This window comes from Zosterops lateralis (assembly GCF_965231275.1).
Source record: "Zosterops lateralis genome assembly, chromosome: 4".
NCBI classification, from domain to species: domain Eukaryota; kingdom Metazoa; phylum Chordata; class Aves; order Passeriformes; family Zosteropidae; genus Zosterops; species Zosterops lateralis.
In genome coordinates, this window is record NC_139765.1 from 14,487,249 (window position 1) to 14,512,154 (window position 24,906).

Sequence of the window (24,906 nt, forward strand, 5' to 3'; positions counted from 1 at the left end):
GGCCTTCCAACATGTCAGGTTTTCTGGTAAAATGCAAACATGAGATCCACACTTAATTTCTCATCTTACCTACAGAGGACAAATATTTCACCAAAGCAGTCAGCTACTTCTCACAGCACTAACAGATAAAATTACCCTCCTCTGGCAAAAAGGACATAAGATGGCACTGAACATCTAGAAAACTGAACATTCTCTAGGAAACAAAGAACACAGCTTTCAGAAACAGCTGTTCTGGATATCAAGACATGAAGCTCTGTCCAACTTCCAGGAGAAAGCAGCAAGAAAATACATTCTTAATGAAGCATATTAGTGAGACAAATGAGAGGCAGTTTCATTGCATTAAAGCTTGTTTCCAAGGGAAACTGAACAGAACTTATCCGTTTTACAAAGCTGTTACCATTCAATCAAAAGCATTCCATTTAACTTGCAAAGACATGGGTTACCAGCACCCATTGGCACTCACTTGCAGAGCACAACAGACTGATTTATGTCAGTGCAGAAATATTTTCTCAAGAATACATCATCTTTCAACCACACTGAATGAAACCTGTTATGCCTAATCAATAGCCTTCACATATTATTTTTCAAGCTTTTGAGAGACAACTTCCAAACTGCGTTCAGAACAGCACTGATCATTTTAAAGGGGACATTAGAGAGCAGATCATGTTCATATCTTCGTTAGAGTGAATATCAGTGGCAGAAACTGTGAACGCTGACAATTACCTACTAGTAAAATAAAGTTTGGAAAATATGGCTTTAGACTTCAGACTTGTGAGAAATGCTCATCTAGAAAAATATCTGTAGCCACTACATGGGCATGAAACCCCAGGACCTTGTGGTTTCTGTTCAAGAGACAAAAAAGTCAGCTGGCTGGTCTCCAATCCAAAACCCACATGCAATTTAAGATACATAACAGTTTAAATAAATCTTTGTAATAGGTCAGACCCGGAGTTCACTTTTGTAGAGTCCTGTCTGAGCTGATCACACTCCAAGTGCTTTAAAAGCAGCAAAGGGGCAAGAAACTATAGCAGAAGGGCTGAAATTCACATCCTTCTCTAATCTCTTGCAATTCATCCTAAAACCAAATGGATACTTCCATCTTCAGGTAGTATACACATTCTCTACAAACATTAAAACTCTTGTTCGCTAGTTTGCTTAAACAACACAAGAAGCATGAATTTATGTACCACTTACTAGACATGGAATTAAAACATTTATTATGATAATTTTTAGATTTGAGACTTGCATTCCATTTCACTGAGTGCCTGCTTGGCACATTATGAAGTAAAGGAAGCATGCTTGAAACAGTATTCTTTTTCTTACAGCATTCATTACTTTATACAGCCAGACTTTCCACCTCATACGGAAACACTAAACACTCCTTACTTGAGTAAAAACCAGTGATCAACGTTGCACATGGCATTCCAAATGACAAGTCAACAGTTTTATAACGGCAAGTTTTCAATATTGTTTCACTTTCCAATCTAAGACAGTGTGTCAATAAAGTAGTAGATTATTCTCTTTTCATCATGCCTTTGAATTTATCCAGCATTTGAGGGTAGCTTGTGGTGAGTTCCTCCTGGCAGGGAGCTAAGCACCACTCGGCTGGTTGCTCACTCCCTCCTCAGCAGGAGGGGAGAAGAGAATTAGAAGGACAAAATAAAGAAAACTTCTGAAGAAAGATAAAAGACAATTTAATCAGTGATGGAATAAATTTTCCTAGTGATACAGAAGTATCAAGTGAAGTTTACTTGAAAGTAAACTACCATTTACTTCATGTCACCAGACAGTTAATAAGATGCATAAAATTCCCAAGTATTCAGATACATTTGGCAACCAGCCATTGGCATAGGCTAAAAATAAACTCAATTTCTGCTGCGTGTTTGATATAACATGGGAGATTTTATATGTATTTTTGATTAGAAAAACCTAATCATGCCAAAGAAGGTGTGTAATTAAAAGCAAGGAACTGGTTTTTCAGCTGCCGGAACATCCCCCTTCTCTGAACTTTCCTTATACTTGACAGGTGAAACTGGTAGGGCAGCTTAAATGCCTGCAGAAATCCAGGGCTTACTACTCAGCAACCTTGAGGCAAAAACTCACAGCATAAACTACAGAAAACAAGATGCAAAACTGAACTCAAAAGAAATGAATCAAGTATCAGATTTAAAAACAGAATATTTGAAGGATCCCAGTTGTGCATGCATAATGAATTAATTTATGCTAACAATTTACATAGAATAAAAATAGCTTATTCTTCTAGTCTTCATGACTGCAGAGAAGATCACATGATTGCTTGCCTAATTAAAAGGCAGATGTACTAATAAACCAAGGTGTGACAAGAGCGAGACACTTAAGAATTGTCCCCATGCACAGCATTCTCAGTCCTGTTTAGTTCCTTTAACTCTTGAACATACAAATTATCACTTTTAAAAACTCAGTCTCACATTCACATTTTGAGAACTTCCATTAGCTTTCCAATATATGTGTAACTATGAGATGCATGTGAAGCATACCAACACAAAACCAAGTGGAAAAACTTTACTGGCCCAGACTTATGCTGAGTTTTTACACAAAGCACCTCTAACTACTCCTGAACTTCAAAATAAAGCAAAACAAAGAACAACCAAAATATTCTAGAACCCACACAATATTCTATAGTTGAACATAGAAGAAAGGGTAACTTTTTTTATTACCTGAAGTATTACTTTTGGTTTAGAAGCTACCATGGAAATTTTTTGACCTTGTGGTGGGTGATAACACACAACGATTTGATCATATCAAGAATCTGCAGGTAGCTGAAATGTTTAGAGGCCACCAAGCTTTCCCAAAGCATGTACAGCATCTATTTTTCTTTTGTTCCCCCTTGCTTCACTGTCTCCTCTTAGACCACTACAGACAGAAACAGAATTCAACCTGACCAAATCCACTCCTTGCTCATGCTGACAGAAAGAGAGAGGGCACTGGAGCTAGGAGAGGATCCTTTATAAACGCAACTGGGGAGAGCAGTGGAGACTCCTTACCACCCTCACAGCCACTCCACCAAGAAGGTCAGAAGACATGAAGGGAACATTTCCTCTGGAAGCTGGGAAAGAATGTGCAGAAGGCAGCAATAAACCACAGAGATGAAGCACAAGACCTATCGTCACCTGATGCCTTTCAAATGGCCATCATTAAACACTGTTTTCCTGTAACTTTCCATGCTCCACATCAGCATTCAGGAGAGCTCATTTGCTTTCAGACTGCCTTTCCCCTACTCTAAGCACTTGTCCAGAAGGGATTTCTTGGGTAATCAAAAATCATTCAGGGCTGTTATTCATCAAGTTGTATGATCTTGTTCATAAAGTACTTGAGTTAGAAGCTCTCTTACTGCATTCTCTTCTTTCCTAGAATTCTCTCCTTTCCTTTTACTAGGACTTCACTACAACATCAAAAACCTCCTAATACTGTTCCTCTGCAGAGTTATGACCAGTTTTAGCTACTTGTTTTAATACCAGGCCTTGTGTTAAATGGCTTTTCTCAGAAGCCTTTATTTCACTCAGTATAAAGTAGCTTGTGGCAGATGTGAAGACCAACATAGAACATGATTACTCACACTACACACAACCACGCCCAAAGAATTCCTAACCACAAGACATAAATTTCTAGTATCCACAGCATGCATTTAATGGAGGCTGAACAGAGGGTTTCCAAATAGAAAACACTTAAACTCATTAAATTCCTGAGTGACAAATAGCTCAAATTTGGAAGACAACCCACGGAAAATAGTATACATGCCCGATCTATTCTTATGCTCTTTCACTATGACAGAGAAATACTCCAGATACGTCCACAAAATGTTTACTCCATTACAGGTTTCAGAAAATTTTCCTCCAAGAGAGGAAACCAGCCTCACCTGATGAGCCACAGGAAAACTCTAAAAATTCTTGCTAGTGCCTTAAGGTCTACAGTGAGCAAGCAATCTAATTGGAGAAACCCCTAAATAATTTTAACTATTTTGTCAACTTTCACAGAGCAAAAATTGGAAGTGTTTTTGCAATTGAAAATGGAGGTTTTTTTCCTTATCCCAAACCTACCAGTTAAAAATTGATGTGCAAAAGATACTTTACCTAGGTCCTCAAAAACCATTCCCCCAACCCTCAAAGAAAAAAAAAAAAAATCACACAACTCAAAGCAATCCCACAAAATGTCTAAATCTTGTCCTGCATGCAAATACCATATTCCTGTATTCTTTACACTCATAGAAAACTTTTTATGCTGATGGCCCAAACTCCTTCAGTTAATTTTCAACTTTTTCAATGTCTTCTTCCTCTTACAAAACCCTGAAATTAATCCTATTTGTCCCATACTTCTGCATCGGTTGATAACCACCATTCTTCCTTGAATTACTGTCCCTTCTCAACAATCATGTATTTGTTTATTTCTATTCATTTGCATGAGCACTGTCTCCCGGCTCTTTTCTCTGCATGCACATTCAATCATAAAATTTGGAAAAAAATCCTAATGCACACCACAACTAAGAATGCCCAAGGCTGTGTTCCCTGTCAGCTCCGTGCGTTCTCTCAGACATCTCACCAGTAAATAATATAACTTGCTTTTATGATAACACACTATCATCTACTTCCATTCAAGACTACCTCCCTTCCACCAAAACCAAGCCTTAGCATGTAACATAATGTCTCAGATTTCTAGCAACCAGCAGGAGATCAAAGTTTTTAAACTTTCCTTCCATTAATTAGCAGATTTGTTACTATGCACACCACAGACATTTAGATTCCCAACTGAAACAAGTTTTCACCTAGTATTTCCCTACATTCTGCCACTGCTTGAATAAGCCTCATCAACTTGTTCTACAACACAACTTTTCATCTCAGGTAAACTTGCACCATCTTACATTTTTATGATTTCAGCATCCTTCTCTCTGGCATAGAACAAAATGGAACAGACCAATCCACACAGACTTATCCAGGTCACGTTTGTGTGGAATGCTTCTCCAAAGGATGTGTGACTTGCCAGTTGAGTAAAGCCACTAAGGAAAGAAGTATATGTTTCTCTCTCTGCATTATAGGGGATAAAATTACTGTAGCACAGAGAGGAAAAAATAATCTGTTGTTTCTTCTAGGAGGTTGTTCAGAGAAAGAAACTTCTCTTCATCCCTTCCCAGGCCAAAGCCAAGGCAAATAATCTTTTATTCCTGACACTATTTATTCACTGATTCCCTTCCAGCTAACCAAGCCAGCTATTTGGTTTTGCTTTCAAAAAGAAGTTACTTTTGAACCCTGTCCTGTAGCTGGCTGAATCAAAATGCTGACTTCAAATGATCAGCAGCAGTAGGCTCTGCCACAGATCTGTCAGGCTTTCAGGCAAGCACCTTCACACCTTTGGCTCCATTAGGCAAAGATTTGTCCAACCTTTCATGCCCTATCATGACACACAAAGAAACTTCCCAGCTACACTACCTCAGCACCACAATGACTTATACTGAACACCATGGTCTCATTTCTTTGTACTCCACCAGTTTCCTTAAATTATATTTTGAACTGGAGTCAGCTCCAACAGACGTACTTGTTTGATCCTACACAAACAGTAACACGTAGAGAACTCTCAACTAACAAGGCAGTTGCTAGTCAAAAATGTAAGATATGCAAGCAACTCCCCCCCATTTCCTGCATTTTTAGCAGCTCTAAACAAATAGCAGAAGGCTGTTGTAGTACTTGGGGATGCTTCAGAGTGATCAAAGATAAATAACGAGGTTGGCTCTCCATTACCAACTCAATTCCAGTCACTTTAGGTCAGTTTAAGAAATGTCATGGCATTCCCAGACAAAAATAGACTCCTTAGGATCTGGCAACATTTCTCCCCTCCTGAAGTGAATTGGAAATAAAGACTGAAATTATTATTGTGATACTAACAAGATTTTGTTTAGTAGATATTAATTGAAAGCAGTTGAGGTTGAGGTGGGGAGGAGATTGCTGCAACACTGCAACTTTAACAGTATCTCTCTCAGCCACCTGCTTCAGTGTAGAACACATCACCCTTGTCTTAACAGCCATATGGAATGGGAACTAGGGCAGAGGGAAGGCTCTAATGGCAGGTATCACATGTTTTCACAAGGAAACTCCTTCCTGCTTCATCCCATCACAAATCACCTTGTATACTTGAACATCATGAACTACCATCACAGATGGCTCAGTTAATGGGCATAAGTGAGACACAACCAGCCTGCTTTAAAAGCCAGAGGTCATGAAAGCAGACAAATGTGTACAACACTTCTCAATCTACTGAGAGAATGAAGGAAGCAGTCTCAGTGTTCACTGAAAAAAAGCTGGATGCTTTTTTAGGTTAGTAACTCATCTTCTGACTGCTGGCCATTAAAACTGCACTGTGAATCACAGAAATTTATATTGTGGCACCCAAAACTGCACACAGTGTTCAGGGTGAGGTCACACTTGAGTAGAGTAGGAGAATCACCTCTCCCAACTAGTTAGTGTTGCTGTGTTTGATGCACACCAGGATTCAGTAAGCTGCTGCAGCTCCTTCTGGATTGTGGTTGTTCCTGGCATTTCCTTAGTTTCCAACAGCCTACATGTAGGATCAATAAACACTGAAAAGTAATTCCATTAAGAGTCGTCATACAAGAAATTCCTGACTTTCTCAATAAAATGAGCACTGGTTCAAGTTTCAGAGAAATGAACTTCAGCTCCAAGGCCAATAACCCCCACACTCAAGAGCTCCTATAAGCACCATTTCTTAGCTCTAAATCAGAGATACTTTACTAGTATATAGAAAGAAAATAAGGAAAAAAGTTCAACTCAGTAACACAACTTGATCCAAGCAGTGTCTAAAACTGAAATAAAAAGAAGCAAAGCAAGCTGGAAACTAGCTGCAGGGCTGGACCTGTAAAGCAAGTAAGTGTTCAGCTTCCACTAGAAACCTGGGGACAGAGGCAAGAGCCTCTCACTGACTACAACCAAGTTAAACCATGTTTGCATCCTATAGCCCAGAAAGAGCATCTAGTGCTGTGAAAAATAAAACAGGATTGATGAGGAGGTAAAAAGAGAGAGAAAAAGAAGCAGAACAAGAGTGCTGCAGATGAGGGGAAAAGAGTAAGAGCAGAATTCCACTATGTGGGTTAGAGGACAGGAGAACACTTAGGAGAGGCAAAAAAGGTACCACACAGAACAGTGCAGGAAGTGATATGCTGTGATCCTTTACAGGAAAGAAACAAAACCAAATTATGAGCCCCATGACAGGGGCTGCAAATAGCCAGACAGGGTGGGACAGAACACATGAAAAAACCAGAGTCCCTCTGAAATCCATGACCTTCTTTCCAGAATTCATTCTGTAGGTAAGTAGTACTGTGTGCTAAGACTTTCCTCAACAGGCAGAAAGCAGAATCACCTGGCTTTACACTGTACATTCTGCACAGTGGTCATAGTCTACATTAAACTCCCCCAAACAGTACTTTCCATCTTCTGCGATAACTTGAACAATCAAGCAATATTTTAAAAAAAGTCAGGTAAAAACAATTGTCCTCCAACGTTGTCCCCACTGTAAGTCTTTTGCTCAGTGAAGTGGGGGAAGGATGAAAGGAAAGTGGTAGGGAAGGGGTGAGGACATGTTACAACACCACTACTGAGCACTACTCAGTTGATGTTTTCTTCTTTCTACCAGCAACTCAAATTCAGCAGACAGTAACAATCCAGAGACAGCTGACACCTGACTGACCACTGCAAAATGTTCTGGTTTGACAAGGACACTTCTTGTCCATTCGTTTCCCACCTTCTCCAGAAACACTGCTCCCCTGCTAAGTTTGGATTATGTACCACCTTGCAAAACAGAGCCTAGACTATGGCTTGTCAATAATTTCATGTACCACAGTTTGCAGTGTATTGTTCTCAAGGACATATTAAGGCTCTTCAGTTGGCAGCTCAAAAAATCCTTCTCTAGCAGCAAAACGTGTCTCTTCCATGACATCAGGAATCACTGTAAAATTGTCAAAACTGATAAATGCCGGGTTTCAAACAGTTTGTGGTCAACACTTTTTGACCCCTCTAATTGCAACTATGTTCCTCCCCTAGCCAGTTCCCTACAAAAGACCTGAAGGCATCCTGGTCTCCACACAAGCACACACCATGGTGAGTGGGGAGGAAAAAAAGAAAGAAAAACCCCAGGCAATCCTACACAGACCTTCTTAGCTGCGAGACTGCTCTGAAGCATTCAACGCTTCTAGTAACTCTGACATGACAACTGACTCTAATCTGACTCTAACTATGACAACATAGAAAATACTTCCTCCATCTTACCCTCTTAAACTAATCAATAGTTTTGTATAATACAAGAAATAGAGCTTACTGTCCCTTCCTAACTATTGTAAAATGGTAAATTAATATTTATCTGATAAAGCTGATTTGAGAAAAATATTTCTTGAGGTATCTTCACAGTTATAGAACTCCTGAAAGTTCTGTGTTCTGTATTACTGCTATGATGGACTTTGAGTTAATCCTGTCAAAAACATTCAACAGATCAAAACAACCGAGTGTGGCAGAGCACCGTGATCATGACACTTCTGACCTCCACCCAGGTATTTCTACAGCTCTTAAATTAACTTGCATACAGAGGGAAAGAGATACAGGAAATATTGAGGTTACAAGTATGTGAATAGAAACTGACTCACCACAGTCCTTTGCTTATTGGGCAGGAAGACTCTAACAATAGGCTTCTGTGGAGACTTAGGGTTATTCCGTGACATATCAGCAGGGTTTTGATAAACTGAAAGGGATGAAGGTGCTGCAGAGAGGCTAGAGGAGGAAGATGATGCAACTGTGTCTGTTGAAGCTGAACTGGAGACAGAGAAATCAGTTCCATTCCCCATGGATTCCAGTAATTGCTGTTCTCTCTGTTGTAGAGCATCAAGCTTGCTGGTGTACTCTTCATAGGCCTGTGAAGGAACAGCAACTGTTTTAATCATGTAGTAGCCTCAGACAAAACCAGAATTCTAAATTCAGGACAAACATGAAACAAAACGTTTTCTAAACTAATACAAATTTCCCAGGAATAGGAACAAAATGGTCTGGTCAATTTTTTCAGGATACAACGAAGAACATAGTGTTAAACCTTCTGAACCAACAAGTAATGCTTTAATAAATGAAATTAAGAAAACGATCAAAGAAATCCTAAGTTACAGTTTCGAAGCACCTGCACTGAAGATTCTAATTCACAACCACTTAAAAAAAGACAGAAATCTTCAACCAGTATTGCCAGCTGCATTGCTGAATTACTGTGCTCCAGATAAATTTATCATTCTGTTTGAATGACAGTTAGATACTTCTAATGCAATAACTAAGAGAAAGCTCAAATCTGCTTTTTATTATCTGTATCTGACACTTCACCAGCTCAGTGTTCACCATCCTTCACATCTGGGACTATCCTTTCATACTAAATAGTACAAAAACCATTTTTCAGTCAGAATGCAACACAGTTTGCCCTGTTTCAAAACCATCCATAAACATGTAAAAGTGATCTTTTGAAAGTTTTTTAGCGTCTTTTCAGCATGTCTATGTAAAACCTGATTACACAGATCAAGTTTCTTAAACAAACAAAAAAATCAGTATTATTAAATATGTCCATTAAGTCATTATTAAACATAGTCAAATTTAACCTTATTGCCAAGATCTATAAAACAAATACCTAATTAGTATATATTTTCCTTTAAAGTGTGTTACTCACAACTTTGTAGCAAGAAAAGCAAACTGGGTTTCACACTACAGAAGCCTATCAGTGATAACTGACACGTTTAGACCTTTACAGAAAAGAAGAAACAAAGATCTTCCAAACCTAACATGTAAGCAGTAGGGAATGGAATTTTCTACTTTTCTCTATAGCAAGACCAAGATTCATACCAATATGCATAAATTCTTCAGTGATATTTTCAAGTATATTTATACAAAAGAAAAATACTTCCTGATTGTTTTTTTGGTTTTTTGTTTTTTTTTTTTAATTACTTATTTTACTTGCTTTCCTACTTTTTTGTTTATAACTGCTGCTAATTAAAGTTACAGGAGAACTGAACTGACCAAAAAGTCTGCAGCATCTACATGTGGAAAAAGAAAAATAAAGAGGAAAAACAACCAACATTTTATTAGGAATTTATTTCTCCAGGTTAAATGTGCAGGCTCATCTAATCCAAACTGCTCTTGCTGTGTAACAGTGGTTGAGAAACTGTTTTTAAGAAAGTTAGCATCCTCCTAGTATGGACCTATTTTCAAAGTGTGTCATCATCCCCACACTGTTAACAAAGAAAATGATAATTTGGCAGTGAGGATTAAGGAAGAAAAAGCATTTTAAAGAATGGTGGTGAACATCACAGTTGCAAATTCTAAATTTTATGGGTTCCACTTCTAATAGACATTAGTTGCAAGAAACTGAGAACTATTTAGTATTTCTTTTAAAAGCTGAAGATGTCTAGCACTTCACAAATAGACCCCAAACTCTGAGACTTGAAACCAAAACATTTTCACTCTACCCCAACTGTATTGTCAAAAGTAAATTGAAAGATTATCCAGCTATAAATAATGGCATTTTTTGGCTGTACAGTAACACGTGTCTCTCCTGCTTCCAGGATTAACTTTGCATGGAAACTTGAGTAAAAACTCCATGTGTCAAGAATTATTTTCAGTAAACAAAAATTAGGAAAAACTGTTACCATTTCACCAATACTGTTCTAAATACTTACTTCCCTTTCTCATGAAAATTGCAAAATATTATTCAAACACACGCAACATTACATTGCTTCCGGACACTCGTGGGTTTAGCTCCTTCATAAAATTACACACAACTTTCAAAATACTCAATCCTACAATGTTTACATTGGCAGCTTAATCTGTCACTAATGCAAACTCAAAGTCAAACGATTTATCTTAAGAGAATAAACAATGAGTATGGAAAGCTGGGAGCTGCAGCTGCCTTTGGGTTCTACACCACTGATTTCTACAAAAAGCTCTGTATTTTTTCTGAGAACAAAAGCTCTCAAGTACCATATGGTTATTCAGTGTCATAGCAGAAGATCCCACAGCAAAACGTGAAGGAACTAGAAATGCATTGCTACACTTTAAATGCATTTTTCTCTTAAAAAAAAAAAAATCTTATACAAAAGGAGCTACAGTACATGCAGCAGGAACAGAATATCTCCAAAAAATTTTAATTTCATAAAGGTTAAGTACTTTGGGGAAACAAAGTTTCATCTGATGATTAGCACCAATAGACCTTACAAAGACAACAGCAACAAGTCAAGACAGAATTATTCTATAGAGTCAAATTCAAAGATTGTTACATCAGCAAAGCTGACCTATGGCAAGTATTTCTAGCTAAAAGATCATGTTGCAAATTTTGCCTGTCTACTAAACTGACCTGCAGCAGCACAGCCACCTTAGCAGACAGGCATCAACAGCTCCACAAACTTTCAAGTCAGTCAGGGCCCTCTGCGTCAACTATGAGATTGATTTCTCACTGTGTTTTTCAAAAACAAACTACGAAGATTAAAATGAAGTCTGTACAGAATCAACAATGTGAAAAATATTAAGACAAATATTCAAACAAATCATTAAATCAAGGATTTACAAGGCATTTCAGAAGGAAGAATTTAGGAACTCTAGACCGCAATCCAATCAGTTTACATATTCCCATTAAGAAGTGGGTAATGTTCTACATAAAACTTAAATCCTGCTTAATACACAATCACAAGAGAGAGAAAAAGGGTCAGAAGATATCTGCAGAAGTCATGTAGTCCTAACACACATTTAGCACAGAAATTATTTTTAAGTTCAGTGAGGTTGCTTAGGGCCTTGCCAAAACAAGCTTTGCAAGTCTTGAAAGATGGAGAGCCCACAAGCTCTGGGCAGCCAGTTCCAGAGCTCAAAGCCCACGCTCACAATGAAGAATTGTCTCTTATGAAATGAACCTGATGCTCATCAGCTGTGACACTGCCCCTTCCCCATTTGCTGTGCAGGTGTGGGAAGAGTCTGACTCTCTCTTTAGGTTGAAAGAGCCTGCAGATTTCTCCTGAAACTTCTCTTCCCTATGCTGAGCTCCACCCCAAAGCAGCCACACAAGTAAAGGAGTGGACGGCTGCCTCTTCATTTACTGCTGCAGCCCAGTGTGCAGCTTGCTGCTGGTGTTGTGAGGGTGGGTCACTGACAGCTCAGATTGCTCCCAACTTGGTGTGAATTTACAAAGTTTCATTTCACAAAGTATATATTTGAAAAGTTGAATATCAGATTAAAATCAGCAGAACTTGTCAATCTACACATAAGCCTATGGCTATCAAAAACAGAACAAAAAGTGAATTTTAATTATATTGCATATCAGCATATTTGCACATCATACAATAGTCTCATACATGTTAGAACACCCCTGAGACTTCAGCTAAGTAAAATGAATCAAGGCCTGATAAGCTGCAAAGTCTAGCTAAAGCATTACAAGATGGCATGTTTATATTCAATGTGCTCTCATGCCAAACTACAACTGCTTTCTTATTCTGCTGTATATATTCTGCACTTTTAAATGTTGTGTATACTCAGGAGCAGCAGCCTTAAAGTTACTTCTTAAATGTTGCAACCTACTGACAAAATAAAACTGACCTCAGAAGTCAACAAAATCTGAGAGATGTTATGCAGATGTGCCAGAAGAGTTCTGTTGATGAGGACAAAGGATTTTCTCAAAAATATGTGTTTGCTTTTTTTTTTCTTATGAATCATTTATATAATATTTAAAATTTGTTTTCTTGGGCCATGACCAGGCTATACAGTCTAGTGAAATCATCTAAGGAGATAAAAAGCAACAAGGTGTGGGGGGTTTTTTTAGGTTTTTTTTGTTTGTTTGTTTGGTTGGTTTTTTTTTTTTGTTTTGTTTTGTTTTGTTTTGGTTTGGTTTTTTGGGGTTTTTTTAATTAATCTGTGGGAAACCCAAGTAGCAAAATACGATTTCTCCTTCCCTCTGTGACCTACTACACCAGGTTAGAACAACAGTCCAAACTCAAGCAGGTAACTGTTTCTGCCAGGCTCTCTCTCGCTTCCTCAATCAACTTTAGATAATATCCACACATTGCAAGACTCAAAAGCCTAAACTATAGGTTCTTGGTTTTTGAAACTGAGATTGTGTTTCTATTTAAAAGATGTCTGACCTTTTAGGCTGTTGATAAAACACAAATCCCACTAAGTTAAATGGGAGCTGAAGATAGACAGTAACATACGTCACGATTTCTTCATTTAGTAAGACTCCTAAATCTGTACTTAGTCTAACTTTAGACACTCCAGTTTTGGTCCAACATATTTGAACAGCATCTGTTCGGAGGCTGCTAAAAAGCAATCTGAAATTCCCCCAGAGGGCCACCACGTTTCCCAGTGTCTATATGCAGCATTAGAGTTTTCATGGAATCCCACAGTCTGGAACAATCTGAGATCTATTTTAGACTGTATCTGTATGCTGTTGCAATAAGCATACTTCAGATCAGCAAAGAGGTAATCTTCTTTAATTAACTAATTTGACCTCCTGCATGGATTCCTCAGATATACAGGAATAAGAACTTAAATACTATCCTGACATTCAACAGCTAAACTCTCAAAACTGAGAACAGTAACGCCTCTGAATAAAACACGTTCAGGCAAAGAAAGCCAGGAAGAAAATAAAAATCATGGTAGCTGGGGGCAAACATGCCTCTACCCCCTCAATTCTCCTTTTAAATTGCTTCCAAGAGTAGGAGTAAGAAAGAGAATGATTCTTTCAAGACAGTATTAGAAAGCTGACCGAGTTCTAAAACTTATTTTGATACCACTGTAATTCTATACATTTTGCATACTGATTCATTTTGGGTAGAGTCCAAATAAAAAACCAAAACAAAACAAACCAACCCCAAAAGACCAGGCAGCTTAGACTTGGGCTGTTAACTGAAGTTATCAACAAGTCCAGAATGCAACCCCATCCCAGACAACAACTTACAGACAAATGGGCCAATACTTGTTTCAGTTCTCACAGGTAAGTGCTGGAAGGTAATACTGTACACATGACTATGGAGAAAAAAGGACACTCAGGAGTTGGGAAGTTTAAATAGGTAAGGCCTCCCTGAACAGTCACTAAGAGTCTACAAAGGCTAACAAATCTGATTAAGTCATTTAAGCATGATCCCTCTCTTCTAAGTTTGAGCTGAGTGCTTTTGGCCAGCCTGGGTCAGTGCAGCCCCTTCCAGTTTGTACACAGCATTTGTTGCCAATATACAGGCCTTTAGCCTCCTTCCCCTAACTCAGCTTATCCTTTTCAGCAGTGTTTTGTTGGTAGAGACAAAAGAAATATAAATTTTGATGGATGTCCTGAAGAATACACAACTGCATATTTTAACCATTTTTGCTAATCCAAGGTTTTCCCAGTATTCATAATAGCAGCCTTCTTTGCAGCAAATATTTCCAATATTTACAATGCTTAGACAAACCCTTAGGAAAAGGGTTTTTCCATGGTGAGTCACAAATGATGTATTTTGGGAAACAGCACTTCAAGAACTGATATAACGCAGTAAGAAATTATGTGGGAAGATGAAAATCATTGATGTTTTCAGCTTCTGAGATACAGAGTGCTTCCAAAAAAGTGTGTGCTTCTACTGAGAAGCTCCTGCAGCCTCTTTACCAGGAGAAAATAAAAATACGATTAATAATATTTCTATATCTACTGCGTCAAGCAGTTATTTCAAATATTTGGAGCACCTCTCCTATGAAGACAGGGTTGAGAGAGTTTGGGTTCTTCAGCTTGAAGAAGGCTCCAGGGAGACATTACAGCACCTAAAGGGGCCCTACAGGAAAACTGGAGGGGGGCTTTTTACACTGGCATGTAGTCACAGGACAAGGGGAATAGCTTGAAATTGAAAGACAGTGAGTTTAGATTAGGTATTAGGAAGAAATTGTGAGGGTGGTGATGCACAGAACAGGTTGCCCAGAGAGACTGAGGACACCCCATCCTTGTTCTAGGCCAGGCCGGATGTGACCCTGAGCACGTTGGCCTACTGAAAGGTTCCCAGCCCACGGATGAAGGGGCTGGAACTGGATGATCTTCATGGTCGCTTCCAACCCAAATCATTCTGTGGTTTGACAGTGATTTCCAGGGGTTTGTTTGAGCTGAGGTCACACAGAGCAAATGGGAGAAGTTAAAAGCCAAGATTACATAAGAAGGAAATTTGGCTACAAGCTATTTTTGGATTTTAATACAGTCATTGCTTACTAGATTTATTCTTTCTTCCAGACAGAACAAACAGAAACGTTCTTCTTACCATCATATTAGAGAACTTTGACAAGATTTCCAAAGCTAAATTTCTAATTATAATGATTAGAAGAAAATTATGTGGTTAATGACAAATACTCTTTTCTTTCTTCTGTACATTTTGTTTCCTCCCCCTGTACCTTAGACACATACTCAAAAGTCTCTCTGCAGCTTTGGTCTCCCCCCTGAGCTGTAGTTTTCCTGCCCAGGGAGGACCAAGGCAAGCAACTTGCTGCCCTACAGCTTCACACTACATTTTCCACCCAAGCTTCCACGCTCTGCTCTCCTCTCCTCTCCCTTGCTGCACACCCTCACCTTTATAAGGCCATCAGTGAGGAGTGATGGATCAAGACAAGGAGATCCCTCTAAATCTGAGCACCCCTCTCGCAGAAATAATTAAATATATGCTGAATTCAACACAGCACAAGTCAATCACTTTCAATATTTAAAGAAAATCATTCCTCTTTTGTAGTCAGTTGATGAAACCTGAAATGATGACTGCAACAACAGCTGTCAGTTTTAAAGTTCTTTTGACGTAAAATGCATTGACACCCTCTCCTGAATTTGGGGAAAAAAAAATAAATCTGAGGGGGGTGAAAATTTTGTCTTCATTCTCAGATGAACACAGAAACAAAAGCTTCTTTTTCTTGAGCAACTGTAACTAAGGCATAAATTCCTTTATATTTTTAAATTAGATGTACATTTTATATTCAATGCACAAATGATTTTACTATAACCTTTGAATGCTCAATTTTCAGAATTGTTTTCTTGTTGAATTCTTCACCTTTCTCATGAGCTTCTGCTCCCTCCAACCCCTCCTTTCACTTTTAACTGAAAGGCAATGCTGTCACCAGGTTCAACCACAACTTCACTTGACAGGTCTTCAGAGGCAGCTCTAACACAGGCCAGGAGCCAGTGTACAAGGTGCTGCAAGTTCTGTGAACACGAGCAGGTAGTGAGAAGTGTAGTAAATTAAAGATGTAAAGCCAGGCAGGAGTACAAAAGAACCAAACAAAACCTATGATGCTGAAACTCTACACACTGGAAGATGGATGGATAGCTATCAAACTTGTCAGAAGAATAATTAGCCATGGTTTTGCAGCAAGCATTACAATAAAACTAGATGTTTACAACTAGTGTAAGGCAGTTATGGGTGGAAGCAGAAGTGTTCATTTGCAGGTGCTTACTTAGCATTTAGCTTTGCCTAATTTCAAGTTTTGCTTAAAGAAGTCAACATGCTTACAGCAATCTCAAGAGATGATCAAGAGGCACAATCTACTCTCTTAAGGAGTCCCTAAGAGTCAGTCAGGTTTTATGGAAGATGCAAAGAGGTCAGAGCAGCAGAAGGATTTTAAAATCAGTATCAATACAAGCTGAGGGATAAAGGGATTAGAGCCACCTTGCAGAACAGGTACTGGTGAATGGAGAGTTGGACAAGAGCTGTCAACAGCTGGACATGAGCTGGCACTCACAGCCCAGAAAGCCAACCATCATCTTGGGCTGCATCAACAGCAGTGTGGCCAGCTGGTCAAGGGAAGTGATTTGCCCCTCTTGTGAGACCCTACCAGAGTGCTGCATCCAGCTCCGAGCTCCCAGCATAAGGAGGACATTGACCTGTTGGACAGGGTACAAAGGAAGGCAACAAAGCTGGTGAGAGGGCTGGAGCACCCCTCCTATGAAGACAGGTTGAGAGAGCTGGGGTTATTCAGCCCATAATAGTAAAAGGGCCTTTTGATATTTAAAGTGATCTATCAGAAAGATGAGGACAGACTTTTTAGCAGGGCCTGCTGTTACAGGACAAGGCCTGATGGTTTTAAACTAAAAGAGAGTAGATCCAGACTAGACATGAGGAAGAAAACTTTTATGATGAGGGTGGTAAAGCACTGGCACAGGTTGCCCAGAGAGGGGGTGGATGCCCTATCCCTGGAAACACTCAAGGCCAGGTTGGAGGGGCTCTGAGCAACCTGATCTAGTTGAAGATGCCCCTGCTCATCTCAGGAGGGGTTAAATGGGATGACCTTTAAAGATCCTTTCCAACCCAACCCATTCTATGAATGTAAGGCAACTAAGGGAAGGGTAATGCAGTTCAACTAACACACTAGCAAAATTATCCATATAGATTCTGGGTAAAAGCAGGACTATATTACAGCCAGAAATTAGCTTTTTGCAAAGCAATAAAAACAGGACTATCAGAAGATGATGGATGGAGTCTAAGTTCCATTACCTTCTCACCTGAGTGTTTTGGTGAGAGTACCCAGACCACATCAAGACCTAGACACAGACTAAGGTAAGAGTTCAAGGGGAAAAAGGAGCTCTCCACAGAAGTCAGTGATGACACCCAGGTACAGAACTTGAGCCCCTGACCCAATATCACACACTAACTCTGTACATGGAAAGCTTGCTACTTTTAACACATCAGACAGGCACCTTTTTGTTTGTATCAAAACTACATAGTTTTTCTTAGTTCTGAATTTCCTAGAGGCAAACACTTTATTTCACACTTTATCACACTACATTCAAACGTTTTTACATATAGCTTTGTCCTTCTGTGCTGCAACCAGAGATTTTCTGGCCCTTTCCCTGACAAGTGATAGAATACAGGAAGTCAAAACATGAGCTCTAGCAGTGACAGGTTAGATTCAGACAAACTGCTGCCAAGTAAATGCTGAGAACAGAAAGCAAGCCCTGTCTTGACCAAGCCAAAATGTGGGAAAGGCACAGAAAGGACACACTAGACAACTGCTGGATTGAAGTCAAAGGCAACCTTGCTTCTAACTGTATCTGGCACTCAGTAATAGATTTCTTCTTTTATTTTTCCTTTCACACTTTAGTTCTACCACAGGAAGTCTATACACTTAACAAATTACAGGTCTGCAGCATTTAATCCTGTTCATCTTGATAAATGCATCTGAGGATGATCTAATACATGCTAGTGACCATCCAAATAAAATTTCTTTTCCTCTCTCACACCATCCTTTAGTTCTTGGCTCACAGCTGCAAACTCTTCCCTAATCTTAACCACAGTTTTGGGGCTCACTGACTTCACCATTTTAAGTTTAAACTACTACCTGGATGGTAAAGTAATCCAACAAAGCCAGGATACTTTCCTTACAGGTTAGTGACTGGTAGTGGCTTAGTACTGCAAGTAACTGAACAAAGGAAGTAGCGGAACCACATAGCAAAGAGCTGAGAAGAACAAGCTTTTCATTTCAACCATGGTGAGCTCTTTCCACAGGACTGTCTCATGGGATAACAACTGCAAAAGCACAATGTCAGCCTCTTTCACCTTCCTCCCGATAGCTTGCGGCTCCCTAGTCAGTATCAGCACTACTTGTCCCAAGACATGCTCATGATCCCGTCAGTGGAACTCACTGCAGCAGAGGAACACTCTGCTCTGCCTCACAGGGCTGCCCTACCATGCTGAGGAGCCAGAGCTGGAGCTTCATCTCAGTGGCACATGGATCCATTGAACTTGCAAATCTGATTTCAGCTTCATGCTTTGTGGTCACCAACTATTTCAGGCTTACTCTTCATGCTGCATAATCATTTCCCAGTACCTATTCATGACTGCAAATACACTTTTCCCTATCAATGACCCACAGAACAAACACATAGCTTCCAGTAATGGAGCTTGGTTTTAGTTTCAATAAAAGCAAGTGACAAATGGCTGTGATGAACTAACAAGTTCCCTACCTTAAATCCAGACTTCGTATGGACTAAGTTCATTATTATTGTGGCTTGATAGACAATCTAACAACACTCACTCACATGTGGCAATAATAAACCCAGACTTACGGAATGAACCAGTCCTTGTGAAAATAGAAGTGTGCTTAAATATAGCAGAGTGGATAAAACAGGGATAGAACTGATTCAATACTCCCATTTCACATTAGCAATAAGTAAAGCAACTACCGAGGGCCTCATTTGACCTTAACTGTTAAGGACATAATGTCAACATTTGTATAATCAACCTAGTGCCCTGCTCTGACATATTAAGATAAAAGGCAGAAGTACCTCAAATAATGAGATTTTTATTTTTAATTACCTAGTACCTTTAGGCAGCAATTACAAAGAAAAGGACTACAAAAGAAATCTGGTTGACCTCCAGTTATTTCAATACTTGAGAGAAGCACGAAAAGGGCAGATTTGAAGCACATGATGCCCGTTCAATTCCTAAGAGAGGTAACTTTTGCATGCAGCTCTTTATGGTCCTATGTCAACTCTATGAATCTGGTCTGATGAAAGAACACAGACACTGAATTTGTAGTTAGTTTACAAATAAAAATGTCTTAAAAATTTTACCTCACCCCACAATTTTACGTATTTCTGTAAGAAGTTCCCCTCTCTACTAATACAATTTTTTGGATGATACATGACCATTTTTCAAAGATAAAAAAGGGAAGTCAATTGCTTTAAAGTTAGTTTTACAAAATGTTTTTGTGTGTATATATTGGCTTTTAACAGAGCATGAACTTTCTCCATTATAAACATATTCTTCTCTCCCCTTCTTTCCTCAACAAAGAGGCGTGACATTTCTGTTGCACCAACATTATTACACCATGGCACTGATCTTGCCCTACTGAATCCCAGGAATTCCATACAGTTCCTTTCTACCTCTTAGAAGGCAGTTCAGTTTGTAATGCCGAAGGAGAATATTCCCTTTTACTACAGGTATTCTCAGTTTTAATCCCAGATGCTTCACATAAGATTAAGATGATAACATTATTCTAACCATATTTGTTTGAATGTAAACTTACCTCTAAATATATTGATGGTGGGTTATGCTCTCCTCCAAATTTGTCTAGCAATGCTTCTATATGTTCTTGTGTCAATTTAATCATCTGTTTGATGTTCCACACCTAGAACAGAAAATTAAAATTTTTAATAATCAAAGAATGCCTACAGAATCTGGCCTAGAACAAAACAAGAATCTCTCAATATTTAGTAAGAGAAGTCCATAATAAAAAATTTAATTATCAATAAATGAATGCAAAAGGCTATCCTGTCCATCTAGTGATGGTAACAATTTGCTTCTGAAATAAACAGGAAAAAAAATTATATTTGGTCTCAAAATTCAGGACCCATTGAATAAACAACTTCTAAGAATGGCTCATTTTTCTTGTTAATCAACCATATTAAGTATTTTCCTTGCAAGATTTTGCAAACCAATTTTTCCAGTACTACAAAATATAGTGAAGGAGTTTTTCTGTTAAACCTTAGCAATGTGTGTTAACTATATTCACAAACCAAGACCTAGACTCCTAGTTACATGACAATAGGATGTCTTGATTTAAAAGAGTACCTTCTATATCTCAACTTTCATATTCAGTCTACCCTGCAAGCTATAGACCTTGGACATGACCTGAAAAATTACCTCCTGTGCACAGAGATGACCTACAGCACTGTACTGTGAAACCACTCATGTTGCTACTCATTCTTCACAACTGGAAAGAGTTCACTTCAGGACTTGGACACTATTATAGGTGAACAGTATTATGAATCTGAATTTATGCCTAAAAAAAGGCAGCAGAGCACAAAACTGAACCTTTAGAGCAATAATGCTATACTGATGTAAGAAGCAAGTCCAAGCAAAATCAGAAATTTATAGAAGAGGATGAGGGAGGAAGAGAGAATTGGTCCTTCATACACACTGTTATTCAGAAAAAATTATTCAATCAAGTTTCCAGGATGCTCTAAAAAGCATCTCCAGGGTGCTTCTTCCAAAGATGGTTTAAAGATTCCTGTTACCTTATCCAGTTTCTCTCTTTTCTACGCCATGGATTATAATATATAATACATAGTCTCAAGATCAGGTCTCAATGTACAAATTGTGACAACCTACCTCTGCGAAAAAACCATGTAAATAATTTCACATTCTAAAGTAGGCACCAATAATAGGATGCAATCCAAGATGGATCAAAATAAGTTTTAACATGTAAATTGAGAAGTTCACAAACGAACAAACTCTAAAATACTGAACCTGCACTTTGCACATCACCTTATTTATCCATTCTATTTCTAGATACCAGTTATCTGCCAGCAATTTCCTAAAGTAAACTAATGATTGATTCGCTTCTAGCCCAATTTTTGGAACAGAAACCAGAACAAAGACTTCATCAAGAAGCTGCAGTTGAGCAAAAATAGTTTGCTCAGGAACAAGCAAACCAAACTACAAAGAGTGAGAGTGGGGGGACATGAAAGAATGTGCTACTCAAGTATTCCGTATGTAAATTCTCTTGAGGCAATGGTGGGAGTCAACTTGCAATCATTTATCAGTGAACCTAGGACTGCCAACCAGCAGCAAAGAGAAGGTTTTCTGTAATGGGTTAGTTTTTCCCCAGATGGCAAGGACTAGTATGCTTGGTGAAAAGCACAAGCATGAATCAACACCATATCAATTAACCTGCTCAATATAAGGCTCAGGATGTTTCCTTACCATGTAATTAGTAGCTGTTAACCTGGGCTGCAGGTACTAAGAATTTCTGGCAATCTTAGGAATTATCTCAGGATTACCTTCAGAAATAGGTTTATTAGCACTTAAGGAAATGTCTATTGTTTGGTTATTCTGGCAATTTTACCCAGCAAAGGTTTTCCTCCTCAAAATGAACAATTTACTAACTTAACTGCCTGGCAAAGAAGAAGGTAAAGAGGGCAGATTCTAACTGACAAAGCAACACAGAATTGCAGAAGGATTTGAAGTTGGAAGGGAACTCTTTAGGTCATCTGGTCTAAGCTCCTCCTCAAGCAGTGTGCCCAGGACCACATCCAGATGGTTTTTGAATATCTCCAAGGATGTAGAGTCCACAGCCTCCCTAAGGCTGTGCCAGTGCCAGTGCTCAGTCACCCTCACAGTAAAAATGCTTCCTGATGTTCTGAAGGAACCTCCTGTGTTTCATTGGGTGTCCTCTGCCTCTGGTCCTGTCACTGGGCACTGCTGAAGACAGCCTGGCTCCATTTTCCATGTGCCCATCATCTTTGTGGCTCTTCATTGGACAGCTTAGCCAGTACAGCTCTTCCCTCCAGTACAGCCACGCTTACCTTGTACTGGGGAGCCCTGAAGTGGACACAGCACTTCAGGTGAGGCCTCATGAGTGCCATGAAGAATGAGCCCCTGACACATGAGTTTCCAAACACTTTTTTTCAATATCAATACCCAGTAACTTCCCTGCTCATGTTATTTTCTATTTTGTGTCCACAACCAGAGCCTTGCTTCTCTCTCCTCTTACAATAAAGATACCAAATAACAAATATAACACCACCAGCAATATGCACAATGGAAGCATGCTATTTTGGAAATGTTGGCAAAAGAATCAAATGGCCTCCAAAAAGGGCAGAGATCTTCTTGCAAAGTTAGTATCACAACAAGTAGAGCCTGACTAATTTAGGCTGCCTCACAAAACTGTGGGTGCCTCATCCCTGAAAACGTTCAGGGCCAGACTGGACAGGGCTTTGAGCAACCTGGTCTAGTGGAAGGTTCCCTGTCCATGACAGGGCAGTTGAAGCAAGATGATCTTTAAGGTCCCTTCTGACACAAACAATTCTGTGACTCTGTGATTGATGAAAAAAATTTTAAACTTGCTGCCAGCCTAAATAAAAATATCTTTTTCACCTGAAGAAGCTGAAATTATTGTCTGATGGAAGATGAAATTTCTCAGAGGAACGAAAAACATTGCCCTGAATTACCTAGTATGTATCTGTGCAGTAAAGCAAAAGCCTTTCCATAACTGAACCTTACAGGCAAACTTAATATGGATTTCCAGAATTTTAGAAAGGCTCCTCATACAGTTAAAAGTACACTGAAGGCAGAAGGAAATTTATCAAAGAAGAAATTTATCAAAGTCATCCATAGCAACAAATAATTACTTGTTGCTCATAGAAATGGAAAAGCTATTTTGTGTGCCATATTCATCATGTGTTCTGACAAGATGAGAACTTTCACAAATCTAGTATTGACTAGCATATTCTAATACAAGAACACATACGCCATAACAAATTTCAAAGCTGCACAAAATTTTCTTTTAAGTGGCAACTTGTACTTCTATTTACTTAGAGCAAATGTATCTTCTGTGAAATGTATCTATCTGTGAACACACTAAGGCAGAGTTTTTTGTGGTCCAGAGCAATCCTTAAGTAGCTGGCTTGAGAATGAACCCTTGTGCAGGTATATCGCATCCTACTACGCACAGTCTATTGCTACTTCAATTCAATTGAAAGAACTCAGTTCCTTTCCTCACTGGAACCCAGAACAAGTGACCTCACATGACTCAGAATCTGCTCCTGCCCATCACGGCACCCACAGCTTTTGCCTCACAAAAATTCCACCATCTCTGTTGCATTTTCACAGCCAGCAGAGCCAACAACTTCAGCCCATCCTTCCTCCTTGCAGGCTTGCTTGTTCAGACAACTCAGCTTAGTTTCTGTCATAAGCACAGCCCAGCCTTGCAGACCTTGAGCCAAGACAGAGCCTCATCTTTGCTGTGCAAAACATCCTGAAACACTAAGTTCTTAAGAATTACATCTCTGGAGTTCAGCAGCACTCACAGATATATAAGTTTCCTTAAACTGTCCAAATAAATCCCAAATGTGAAGAAATGGCCTACCAAGGGTCTCATTGCCCATAAGCACATACACTCCAGGACAGCAGCAAAGAATTGCCTAACAACAGAGACACCAAAAACATGGCATATGGAATCCTTTTATCAGTCAGTTCCAGACCAAAGAGCTTGTTCCTACACCACAAAATAAATCCAAGTTTTTAAAGAATTAAGTAATCCCTTTATCTACTCTTTATTCACATTTTTAGAAGTGAAAGAAAACTGCCTGCAAGTTATTAAGAAAGAACAGATCTATTTTTTTTTTCTTATTCTTATGAGCACTCCACTATATTTATGAAACCCACACCTTTAGGAAACCATAAAACCACAATTTTCAAGTATCTTACAGAAATACAAAAATTGCTGTCAGCCTCAGAGATGGTTACTGGAAATCTTAATACATTCTGAAGTAAACCTGCAGTGCATCCAGTACTGCCCACATTCAAGTCTGGTCCCTTTCCATAGGAAACAGAAGGGGATTTGAGACACTGTTTAAACTGTAGTTCCATGAAAAAGTAATGAATCCTTTACAGCTTGGATAACCATATCATTTTTCCAAAAAAAGCATCAAATAAATGTTTCTGGCCTATCTTGTAGCATTAGGTTAAGGTTATTCTCTATCACAAGAGATTAGATTTGATTCTCCTTTTAGTGCTGCTGACATAAGGAAGCTGACGCAGGCTAACATAGACACAGGCAGCCAGACAACTGGAAATATTCCAGATATACTGGAATATATCAACTTGAATCTGCCTATTGCGGATAATTGTCCATTAATTTTGCAAATAAGCACTCCCTTACAATGCAATAAAGACTATGACCTATTTCAAGCCAGAGGCAAGTCAAATACAGCAGAAGTCTAAATCCATTGTATTCAGGGCAGACCATAGCTGCACAAATCGCAGAATATGTTGAGTTGGAAGGTACCCACAAGGATCACTGAGTCCAACTCCCAGCCCTGCACAGGACCATTCCCAGGAGTCACAGCAGCAGCCTGTGCCAGTGTCCTGCA

The 24,906-nt window shown here is 39.1% G+C and overlaps 1 protein-coding gene across 1 annotated transcript in view; it reads right to left on the bottom strand.

Annotated features, from left to right (window-relative positions):
- Positions 1 to 24,906, bottom strand: part of BRAF (B-Raf proto-oncogene, serine/threonine kinase) — an 82,979-nt gene that overhangs the window by 46,804 nt on the left and 11,269 nt on the right. The window contains exons 2-3 of the mRNA XM_083860495.1: positions 20,058 to 20,159; positions 8,678 to 8,941 (exon numbers count right to left, since the gene is read on the bottom strand). Of these exons, the coding sequence (XP_083716621.1) occupies positions 8,678 to 8,941; positions 20,058 to 20,159 (366 nt within the window). The remainder of the gene's footprint in view (positions 1 to 8,677; positions 8,942 to 20,057; positions 20,160 to 24,906) is intronic.